The 12,046-nt window shown below is 37.2% G+C and overlaps 1 protein-coding gene across 2 annotated transcripts; it reads right to left on the bottom strand.

The window, feature by feature from the left end:
* Positions 1–7,203: 7,203 nt before the first annotated feature.
* Positions 7,204–11,666, bottom strand: LOC122965566. Of its 2 annotated transcripts, XM_044329717.1 has the most exons (7): positions 11,388–11,666; positions 11,144–11,197; positions 10,684–10,740; positions 7,957–8,049; positions 7,842–7,870; positions 7,676–7,732; positions 7,204–7,406 (listed from the first exon to the last, which is right to left on the bottom strand). In XM_044329717.1, the coding sequence occupies exons 1-7, from the start codon at positions 11,641–11,643 to the stop codon at positions 7,329–7,331; spliced, it is 624 nt and encodes a 207-aa protein (XP_044185652.1). In that variant the 5' UTR covers positions 11,644–11,666; the 3' UTR covers positions 7,204–7,328. The 2 variants fall into 2 exon arrangements, with proteins under 2 accessions (XP_044185652.1, XP_044185653.1); XM_044329718.1 differs by lacking the exon at positions 10,684–10,740.
* Positions 11,667–12,046: the final 380 nt, after the last annotated feature.

The following is a 12,046-nucleotide window of genomic DNA, read 5'->3' as shown; positions in this document are numbered from 1 at the left end:
CAGTAACAATGTTCTAAATGTATTATAAATTAAGTATTCATATAGTGTTTTGGCAAAACTGTATCTGATTATGGTCATGCCAATAAAGCCCTTTGAATCTGAATGTGAGTTAGAGAAGCAAATGCTAAATGTTCAGTTTCTACCTTGTTGGGTATCATTGTTTGCAGGCACTTTCAGGTCTTTGTTGTCTCTGCTTTTGTGATTTCTTCCATTGTTGTAGTTGATATAATTGTTGCTGTCGTTGCGTCCTCACCTGCATCTATTCTGCTGTTTTTAAATTAAACGCTAGCGACTCATGCTAACATGCTCACAATGACAAAGCTGACATGCTGATGTTTAGCAGGTGTAATGTTTGTACATGTACCATATTTACTGTTGCCATGACGATGAAGGTCACCTAATTTTAAGGAAGTAGTAACTTTAACTCACCCAACATGTTTCTCTAACGTTAACAAAGTGATCATTTTAACTCAAACCATGATCTTTCCCTAAACCTAACCAGACCTGAACCACAGCGTTGTCACATCATAAAACATCATTATTGTTTAACAGTGATGTGTGACAGTTTTGGAAAGCACAGACAAATGATGACGCCCTGCTGATTACTGCTGATATAGACACCAGAGTAGAAAATGCTGATATGTGTTGTTCTGGAGTCACATGGTCAAACCACGTATTCGGTTGTTTAATTTGGAGGAATTGTTGGTTTTTCTTGCTGTAATCAATATTTACCTTCATAATGCACTTACATTATAAGTGATGGGGATCAAAACCAACAGTCCTCGTTTTGAGCAAGAATGTGTTTAAAGGTTTATCTGTTGGTACAACCATGTCTCCTAGAAATGACGTTCATATACAATTAAATTGTTTTCCCAGTTATACTGTGTTGGCAAATCACTGCCTGGATCACGATCAGAGGCAACACTTTTTCGAATGAATGAAGCTATACATTTAAATTATCAGTCTGAAGTCGCAGGGAGGAGGTTGTGGACGTAGAAGAAGCACCAGAGAATGGGGTAACTTAACAACATGCTTCAGTCACTGCAGACTTTTTTCTGTGCTGCCAGCGCCTAAACATCATCATACAAGGTTTAATATTTCTATAGTTTCTTCTAGTGGATAGACTGCATGATCGGATATTTTAATGGAAACTACGTTGGACTATGTTTAAAAACCCGACTACGTTGTGTTCCTAAGATTTTTTCCATCCCATTAACATACATGAGGGAGCCAAAATATTAGGAACACTTTTCAATATAATACACTCCAGTACATCACCATCCACTATGAACTAAATATTAACATAAAGTAGAATTATCACCTTTCTGACAATGTCAACGAAAACTGAAACTATATAAACTTTGTAAAAGTAGAATTTATGGCAGAGCTGTTGTTGTTCCTAATAAAGTGCTTGGTCAGTGTTCAGTATATGACATACAGTATATGTAATTTATAGTAGACGGGGTTGGAAGATAATATGAGGCTTCAGCTTTCTCAGTTAGTCAAATAAAGTAACAGAGAGAGAAACTGTAAAGCAACATACAGAAAATGTTGAGTTACCTTGTGATGTAATTGTAGCATCTTTGGATGCAGGTGTTGTGGTTGTAGCTGCCTTTGTTCTGCTTTGAATTGTTGATTCAGTTGTTGCTGTTGTGGTGTCTGCACCTGGACAAATGAACAAAGCCCAGAAATTATACAATTAGAAAATACTTCATGTTTATCATCTGCAGTACCTCAATGAGAAAGAATATCATCTTAAAACTTCAAATCTATAAAATACACAAATATTTTATGTAAATCTTTACATCAGTCTGAAGTGATTTTAAACAGCTCATCATATTCTCACCTGTTTTCTCAACTGTGGTCCAACAGCTGAAGATAAACAGCTGCACATTTCTGTCATCATGTGTCACAATACACTTTTTGCAATTTGAACTGATTAAAAGTCTTTGGGAAAGAATGTCTACATCTACACTAGTAAACAGCTGTTTTCACATATTGCCGGGGCAGCAGTGGTTGAATACATTGAATAAAATGTTGAATACATATGAGTGACTTTGTTGCTCACCTTCTTGTGTTGTTGATGTCGTTGTTTCAGGTTCTGTTGTTGTTTCAGCCACACCTGACAGATTAAATAACAAAAACCAACAAACTTTAAAATGAGACAAAAACACATTGTTCACCATCTGCTGTGACTAAATGAGAAACATTTATATCAGCCTAAAACTTAAAATACATCAAATAAATAATTGTAGTTTTGTCATTTTTCATATCAGAATAAAGTGATTTTAAACAGCTCATCATCTTCTCACCTGGTTTCTCACATGACAACTGAGGACTGAAGTTATACAGCTGCACTTTTCCATTGTAGAGATCTGTGACTTCACACTTCAGTAACTCATGATTTGATGTGCAAATAAAATGAGAAGTCAGGAAGGACACAGTGACTGAACAGGTAGACTGTGATGTCTTCAAGTCTTTGTTATGTTTGTCCACATCTTTACCCTCATACACCCACTTCACTGTGTGTCTGCATGTATCATATGTCGACACAGAGCAGTTTAACATCACCTCATTATTGTTCTTATATTCAGTCACTGGTGAAGATGGAGATATTGTGAGAGAAAGACAACAAGAGTCAGATTAACTTCATCACTGTAATCATAATTATTGTAATGTTTCAGTATATTGTTCTAACAAGACAGTTTGAGCTGAAAACATTATGATGTAAATACTCACTAGTAACAACAGACAGATCAACCTGAGAGTCTTGACCCTGTTGTTGTCCTGATTTGAACTGTCTGCAGGTGTAAAGACCAGCATCCTCAACTGTGACCTTCTTTATAATCAGAGAACAGTTCGCTGTAACACTCAGTCTGTCTGATTTAGCTTTGGCTTTTCACCAATCTGCCCAAGTTCAATCAGCACTACTGCTGCTGTGCTTCTTAAATCATCAAAGAGCCAGACAGTACTGTCACATTTATCCTGATCCTTTAACACATTTTCACAATGCAAAGTAACTTCATCTCCATCTCTGACAGTGAAGAAGGAATATTGTCCAGTTATGGCTGCTGAGAGATATGAGAGAGGAATATGAACAATTAACTGAAATAAATAGAAATATGACTGTCATGTTCATTGTTAGTGTGAGGATCATTTTAGATACAACAGAACTTTCTAAATGTGTCTCATCTTCAGTTTTCAGTTCATTAAACTCAACATATTAACAACTAACAACATACTCGTCTCAATTTAAGAAGGTTAATAAAATACTAAATTAATCTTTTTTTCTTACCTGAAAACTGAAGCACCAGTATCAGAAACAACATTTGAATCCGTCTGAATTCAACCATCCTGCTTCTCTCTCTCATCGATCTCTGCTTCTCTTAACTGTCGCAGTCTCTAAAGTAATGTGTGAAGTAAGGCGTCTTCTTCCTGTCATTTGTACGTGTGTCACTTCCTCTTCCTCACTCTGCTGCATGTACAGTCCAGGCAGTAAGTATTTGGACAGTTACACAGTTTTTGTTCTTCAGGCTCTGTGTTTCAGCACATTCAATCTGTAATAAAACAATGAATACTGCATTAAAGTACCAAGTCTCAGCTTTAGTTAGAGTAGTAACTGTAACTGTAAATGTCCAAATACTTACTGTCTGGACTGTATGTAGGCAGACTGATCAGAGTTTTTTGCAACCAAAAACTAATTAACATATTTACTTTTGACAGTTTAGTTCTTATTCACTGTGACTGACAAGACATTGACTCACATTTCTTGATCAGTAATATGACGGGTAAGCAGCACTAAAGAGGTCAGAGGTCAGATGTCACAGCTGTCTGACAAAGATCCTGTGAAACTGGAATGTAATCACGGATCACAAGGTAAAGAAACATGTTTCTGCAGTCAGAGCAGCCATATTAAACCATATTAAGATTCAACAAGTGCACACTGTGTTCGTTCCCACGGTGTATTTGTGACAACGACGTGTTTAACCTCCTGAAATGAAGAAGAGGAAGTTGAACAGATGAAGACTGTTAAGTAAGATAAATGGTTGCAGTAACGCAACTCTTCTTAGGAAACACACAGACAGACATGTTAATCCATCTGAATTCAACCATCGTGCTTCACGATCCTTCTTTGTCGATATCTTCAGAACAAGAGATCGACGCTCTCAACTGTCAGAGTCTGTAAAGTAGTTTGTGTTGTAGAGAGATACAGCATCTACCTCCTGCAGTTAGTGTGATGTCACTTCCTCATAGTGACACTTAGTCTTTTGTCAGCTGTTGGATTTACTGTATTTTCATCCAAAAAGTCAAAAACTCATTTTTACTTTGACATTTGTAACATTTAGTTGTGTCTCATCCACAGTGATGCAACGTTTTTGATCAGCAATAACAGAAGCTGCCGACAGTCAGAGGTCAGAGGTCACAGCAGCCTGACAAAGATTGAACAGGATGAACATGTAGGATAGAGACATGATTATGTGTCACTGATTACAAGACAAAGGAATATGTTTCTGCCTTTAAAAGAGACATTGAGGCAATCTGATGCTGTAAGAAGCAAACTACTGTATATTAAGGCTCATATTTTGTCTCAAGTGCACACTGTGTCCAGTCCCATGATGCATTTGTGACGATGACGTGTCTGCCCTCCTGAAAGGAAGAAGATAAGAACTGAGGAAGTTGAACATGTGCAGATTGTTAGTTGAGATAAATGTTTGCAATAATGCAACTCTTCTTTTCTGTAGATAGTGTTTATTAGAAAACAGACAGGATTCATGGTGACGTCTGACAGCACACATGAACAGACAGGTGAAGAGTCAAACTTTGACTCTTGATGCTCAACGTGGTGCAACATGGTGATACTGTAGCAGCTGTAAAAGAACAGATAAGATGATGTTTTAGTGGTCTGAGACCTGTTAGTTCCTCATTGTAGTTTTTTTGAGAAATGAGAGGTGTGTCAAGTGTTTCAGTGAGAATGTGGAAACAACAGCAGCAGAGCTCTGGAGGTTTTACCCTCTAATGATGACCACATAAGAATCAGAAACACAAGAAGTTCACAGGAACAGACAGTCAACACTTTATGAAAAGACAAAGAGGAATTTTCTGCTGAAATCTACTTTAATCTCTGGAAGGTTTGAGGTCTCTGAGACTCCAGCAGTGCACGTTGATACATACTGATGCTGAGTTAACTTGTTTATACTTAGTTGAGCTTCAGTTCAGGCAGCTTAACATTTAATATGAAGGTTTTTCATGCTATATACACACTGCAGAGGTGACTTTGGACATTTAAGCTGCGTGAAATGTATTAACAGTCATCATAGTGAAGCAGTAACTTCCACAGCTTGAGGCTTAGTTACGTGTGGCATGTAGGTGCAATACTGCACACTGCCTGTGGGAGTGTTTTCTCTCTCTCTCTCTCTCTCTCTCTCGCTTTCTCTCTCTCCAGCGCTCCTCCTCTCTCTCTCTCTCTGCCTTCCTTTTTTAGAAATGAAGCACCTGGAGCCAATTATTCCATGAGAGAAAAGGGGGAACCTGAGGGGTGGTGTGGACACACACCTGATTACTGACAGCAGCAGTGGCTTATGGGGAATTTTTCTTCTTCTTCTCTTAGTTTTCTTCTCAACATGGTTTAGAGTGTTGGGTTTTGTTATTTTAGTTTGGGATGGAGGTTACCGGTAGTCTAGTTTTCGGGTTTGGTTTTGATTAGGTTGAGTACACTTTTCTTTTAATAGGTAGGGGAATGAGCTGGGTGCAACGGCCCATGGCGTGGCTGGCCCAGTAACTTCCCATCTTTTGTTCTTTTTGGCTGGGATCTCCATCTCCTTTTGTTTTTTTTCTTTACCTTTGAAGTATGGTTAAATAGTTGAAAAATAAATGGCTGTTGTTAAAGCAGAGGTTTTGGCGTCCTTGTTATGTTTCGGTCTCCAGGGGGAGCCTTTGTTTGGTGAGGCTGTAACATATTGGGGGCTCGTTTAAACATTTTGTCACACTGGCGTTGCTTTTGTAGGCTTGTTTTCAACGCAGAGTGCAGGTAAGTTGTTGTTGGCTTTGTTTGTTTCACCTTAGTGTGGTAACTGTGCGTTTTGGTTCAGCGCAGTTACTCGTGACTACAAACTGTTTAATTGTAACTTTTTTTTGCCTCTCCAAGTGTTAATGGATACATAGTTGACACTGTGGGGTGTTGCATTGATACATTGGTTCATTTGCTAGTTGTTTGATAGTGCATATGTTGTGTGTGTGTGTGTGTTTAGTAAAGTTTTATACACACGTGTGTTTGTGGTTGAACTTGGATTCTGATGGAGTTTAATCTTGAAGAGTTTGCTGCGCAGCCTAGCCTTGATAAATTCCATCATTGCACGAAGGAACATTTGATTATTATTGCTGAGCATTTTGGTGTCAGTGTGTCTAAAAATTTGAGGAAACAAGTGATAAAATCAAAATAAATAAAATCAAACCAGCTCCATCTGTCTTTATATGCAGCCTATGATCACAATGCATCGTCATGTGCTTTAACACTGCTGAATGTAGATTGAATTATTGGATTTCTGTGCATTCTCAGGTAACTTTGAGTGTATTTCTATTTGTATTCAGAAACATTTTAGATCCAAGTGTGAATAGAGGGAAGATTTAGAGGTGAAAGAACAGACAGATAAGGGAAGTTGTGGTCTGAGTAGAAGCAGGACGTCTATAGCTGAAAATATCCACCTTTCATTATCAGTCAGAACACTGTTAGTACATGAAATAATTACACAACACAGTGTAGAATTAAGTGGTTAATATTTCTTTATTTGCATATTATATTATTATCGGATATAATAAAGAGAAGATTGTTACTGACTGCAGTAAGACTCAAAGCTCATTCAAACCAAACACATGTTGGCTTCCTGACAAACATGTTAACAATGATAAATGAAAGTTAAAATTAATTCTTCTGTAAATTTAAACATGAAACTGATCTGAAGCTGCTGCAGCTTAAAAAGCAGCAACAGAAGTCTTAAAGTCAAGTCTAATTTCTTCCACTTGAAGCAGATTTAAGGAAGTTAAATGAGTTAAAATGTGAGAAAAGCTTGAGAAATAATGCAGGAAAAGACATTTAATAAAACTCACAGCTTCTTAACAAGAGATAAAATCCAGATTTGAATATTGTCGTCCAAGTCAGACTAAAAATAAAAATTTCTCAGCACACAAAACATACAAATCTCAAAGTGATCTTATGATTCTTTCTTTATGTAAAGAATTCAACTACTCATGTAAAACTGAGACCATATTAATGATATAACAGCAAGGGAGTCATTTCTCTGGTGAGTTGATGTTGGTGTGGAAGTCGTTGATCAGTGGAGTCTGACAGAAGTAGAAGGTTCTCCCAAGTTTTCATAGTTCACCGCACCATCATCTTCATCATTCTGCTCCTGTGAAAAACAACGCAAAGAAACCCACTCTGACACACTCACACTGAAAACTCACAAATCACAACCCTACTTCTTTGACCTTTAGGTTTCTGCTGCTGCACATTCAACACAATCACAGATAATCTAACATATACAAATAAATGAAGTTGTTCCTCCCCAAAAGAGCCCTGAACTCCCAGATTTTCCTCCCAGCTGACTGTTGAAGTTTTAAAAGTGAACACAGGTCACAGTGGAGTCAGCAGAACCTGAACGCACCATCAGATATTTACCTGACTGGCTGCTGGACCAGAACGCTTCGCTGTTCGGCTTCTTACTGAGTTTAAATCCTGCACAAACACAAACAGTGAGACATTCACAGTCCTGCACTGACTTACAGTCTCTTAATGTACACATTTGTCTTTTTATACATCAGTTCAGTTGTTATTTTCAACTCACAATGTTGTCATCAGGTGGTCTCTGGTTCCCTGGAAAATAAATCACAGAGTAACATTTCAGTTCTAAACTTACAGTTTGTTTTACACTTAACAAATGTTGGTCTGAATTTTCTCACCTCGAGCTCTGAAGAGAAGAACAGTAATCACAGTGATGAGGAGGAGTTCAGCCACACGCATCACCAACATTATGTAGCTCAGAGCAGAACAATCTGTACAAGTATTAATTAGAGAAACAACATGACAGTAAAGGAAGTATGTACATTTGAAATATTTTGGCAGGTTGTCACATTTAATAATCAGGTTCATGTGAGCTGTGGAAATAAAAACCATGGAAATAAAAGATTAACTAGTTGTATTTGTACAGCAGTGTATTGCTGCCACCATGACATAAAATATTTTCTCAGTTTCTTGATATAACAAGAAAACATTCTGAGAAAAACAACTTGTTAAATTATGCAAGTTATGCAGCACATTGCTGCTCTTTATGGGTTCAAGAGCTCAAGAAGATATTATGATATCGACTGCAGTTGGACCTCATGTTATGAAAAATGACAGACAGGTAGAAACAGGAAGAAAAAGAGGAGCCTTATATACCAGGGGAGATATTTACTGTGCGCTCACTACGTTTCACTCACTGTTAATGAAAAACTGATAAAATATACAGACACAAGCACAGCAAAGCACGTTTCAACTTCTTTTCACTTTTTGATTGTTTGGGGAAAACCCATGTAACTTATGCATGTAACGTGTGCATGCATGTCGCCATGGTTACACATATATGACTTGATGGTTCATGTCCAGAAACTGGATTTCATGGTAGTTTATATACATTTCAAGCATTTGTTTCACACCAGCCTAAACTAGATGATAATTGGTCGACTCTCTGGGCAAGATCTGGTCTGATTAGGAGAGATACATCATACATCCCACTTTGGATGGAGCTGCTCTCATATCTAGAAATATGGCTGAGTTTATTAGTAGACCTGAACCATGACAACCCAGAGTTGAGACCAGGAGGCAGAGCTGCAGTCCTACACGCTTCTCTGTGCTTCCATTAGAGCAGTAACCCACCCAAAACCACATAGAGACTGTCTGTCCCCCGACCACTCAAATCAATTCAATCTAAAATAAACAGAAGAGGATTCAGCATAAAAATGTCATGAAAATCAACACCACCACTGTAATAGTACAAGACAATAGGAGAATTAAATGTGGACTCTTAAACATTAGATCTCTGTCATCTGAAACTGTATTAGTAAACAATCTAATCTCAGATTATCATATTGATTTATTTTGTCATGAAGAATATGTCAATCTAAATGAATCCACTCCCCCCAGTCATATTAATACTCACATTCCTTGAGACAGCAGCCATTTTCAACTCAAGCTTAATCATCAACCCTATTCCTAAATTTAATTATCACTCATTAGAAAGTCTTGTTCTTAGTCTCTCTCACCCAACCTGCAAAACTTTACATCCATTTCTATTTGTTATAATGTACCGTCCTCCTGGTCAGTACTCTGAATTTTTATCTGAATCCTCAGAGTTTTTATCAAACTTAGTCCTTAGTGCAGATAAAGTAATTATAGTAGGTGATTTTAATATTCATGTGGACGTTGATAATGATAGTCTCAGGGCTGCGTTTATCTCATTATTAGACTCAATTGGCTTCTCTCAGTGTGTAAATAAACCCACTCACTGTCTTAACCACACCCTCGATCTTGATCTGACTTATGGGATCGAAATTGAACATTTAATAGTTTTTCCACAAAATCCTATTTTATCAGACCATTACTTCATAACTGTTGAATTCCTGTTACAGGAGTACACACCATTAGACAAACATGTCTTCACTAGATGTCTATCTGATAGTGCTGTAGCTACATTTAAGGAAGCAATTCCATCAGTATTGAATTTACTGCCATGTTTCAATACAACAGAGGACTCTTATGTTAACTTTAGTTCCTCCAAAATTGATCATGTTGTTGTAGTGCCGCAGGATAATGGGAATAACACTCGACTCCATTACCCCTTTAAAAAAGACGATAATAAAATATAAGAGGTTCGCTCCGTGGTATAACTCCCAACAACACAAATTAAAGCAAACATTCTGAACATTTGTCAGAATATGGTGTTCCACCAAACTAGAAGACTCTCGTTTAGTCTGGCAGGATAGTCTTAAAACATATAGGAAGGTTCTCTGTAAGGCCAGAGCCACCTATTACTCATCATTAATAGAAGAGAATAAAAACAGTCCGAGGTTCCTCTTCAGCACTTTGGCTGACAAAGAGTCATACCTGTATTGATCCATGTATTCCTATAGCTCTCAGTAATAACGACTTCATGAGCTTCTTTAATGATAAAATTCTAACTATTAGAGAGAAAATTCATCACCTCCTGCCCTCAACAGGCACCGATTTATCCACAAACACAGGAACCTTAGAGGCAAAAGTGCATTATATTGAAAAGTGTTCCTAATATTTTTTCCACTACATTAACATACATGAGAGAGACAAAATATTAGGAACACTTTTCAATATAATACACTCCAGTACATCACCATCCACTATGAACTAAATATTAACATAAAGTAGAATTTTCACCTTTCTGACAATGTCAATGAAAACTGAAACTATATAAACTTTGTAAAAGTAGAATTTATGGCAGAGCTGTTGTTGTTCCTAATAAAGTGCTTGGTCAGTGTTCAGTATATGACATACAGTATATGTAATTTATAGTAGACGGGGTTGGAAGATAATATGAGGCTTCAGCTTTCTCAGTTAGTCAAATAAAGTAACAGAGAGAGATACTGTAAAGCAACATACAGAAAATGTTGAGTTACCTTGTGATGTAATTGTAGCATCATTGGTTGCAGATGTTGCTGTTGTGGTGTCTGCATCTGGACAAATGAACAAAGCCCAGAAATTATACAACTAGAAAATACTTCATGTTTATCATCTGCAGTACCTCAATGAGAAAGAATATCATCTTAAAACTTCAAATCTATAAAATACACAAATATTTTATGTAAATCTTTACATCAGTCTGAAGTGATTTTAAACAGCTCATCATATTCTCACCTGTTTTCTCAACTGTGGTCCAACAGCTGAAGATAAACAGCTGCACTTTTCTGTCATTATGCGTCACAATACACTTTTTGCAATTTGAACTGATTAAAAGTCTTTGGGAAAGAATGTCTACATCTACACTAGTAAACAGCTGTTTTCACATATTGCCGGGGCAGCAGTGGTTGAATACATTGAATAAAATGTTGAATACATATGAGTGACTTTGTTGCTCACCTTCTTGTGTTGTTGATGTCGTTGTTTCAGGTTCTGTTGTTGTTTCAGCCACACCTGACAGATTAAATAACAAAAACCAACAAACTTTAAAATGAGACAAAAACACATTGTTCACCATCTGCTGTGACTAAATGAGAAACATTTATATCAACCTAAAACTTAAAATACATCAAATAAATAAATGCAGTTTTGTCATTTTTCATATCAGAATAAAGTGATTTTAAACAGCTCATCATCTTCTCACCTGGTTTCTCACATGACAACTGAGGACTGAAGTTATACAGCTGCACTTTTCCATTGTAGAGATCTGTGACTTTACACTTCAGTAACTCATGATTTGATGTGCAAATAAAATGAGAAGTCAGGAAGGACACAGTGGCTGAACAGGTAGACTGTGATGTCTTCAAGTCTTTGTTATCTTTGTTCACATCTTTACCCTTAAACACCCACTTCACTGTGTGTCTGCACTGTTCACGTGTTGACACAGAGCAGTTTAACATCACCTCATTATTGTCCCTATATTCAGTCACTGGTGAAGATGGAGATATTGTGAGAGAAAAACAACAAGAGTCAGATTAACTTCATCACTGTAATCATAATTATTGTAATGTTTCAGTATATTGTTCTAACAAGACGGTTTGAGCTGAAAACATTATGATGTAAATACTCACTGGTAACAACAGACAGATCAACATCAGAGTCTTGATATTGTTGTTTGTCTGATTTGTTGTATTGTCTGCAGGTGTAACGACCAGCATCCTCAACTGTGACCTTCTTTATGACCAGAGAACAGTTCGCTGCAACACTCAGTCTGTCTGATTTAGCTTTGGCTTTTTCACCAATCTGCCCAAGTTCAATCAGCTTTACTGCTGCTGTGTTTCTTGACTCACTGAAGAGCCAGGT

The sequence above is a fragment of the Thunnus albacares genome, chromosome 16 (assembly GCF_914725855.1).
Source record: "Thunnus albacares chromosome 16, fThuAlb1.1, whole genome shotgun sequence".
NCBI lineage: Eukaryota > Metazoa > Chordata > Actinopteri > Scombriformes > Scombridae > Thunnus > Thunnus albacares.
Note: the sequence above shows the minus strand (reverse complement) of the source record. Positions and strands in the feature narration are given on the sequence as shown.

What these genes read in the sequence shown, in the direction of transcription:
- LOC122965566 (XM_044329717.1), bottom strand. Translation starts at nt 11,643, where the DNA reads ATGTTAAACTGCTCTGTGTCAACACGTGAACAGTGCAGACACACAGTG. An exon ending in GTTGTCATGTGAGAAACCAG is followed by an intron (nt 11,198 to 11,387) that starts GTGAGAAGATGA and finishes TTAATCTGTCAG; the next exon opens with GTGTGGCTGAAACAACAACA. An exon ending in TCTTCTCTTCAGAGCTCGAG is followed by an intron (nt 7,871 to 7,956) that starts GTGAGAAAATTC and finishes TTTATTTTCCAG; the next exon opens with GGAACCAGAGACCACCTGAT.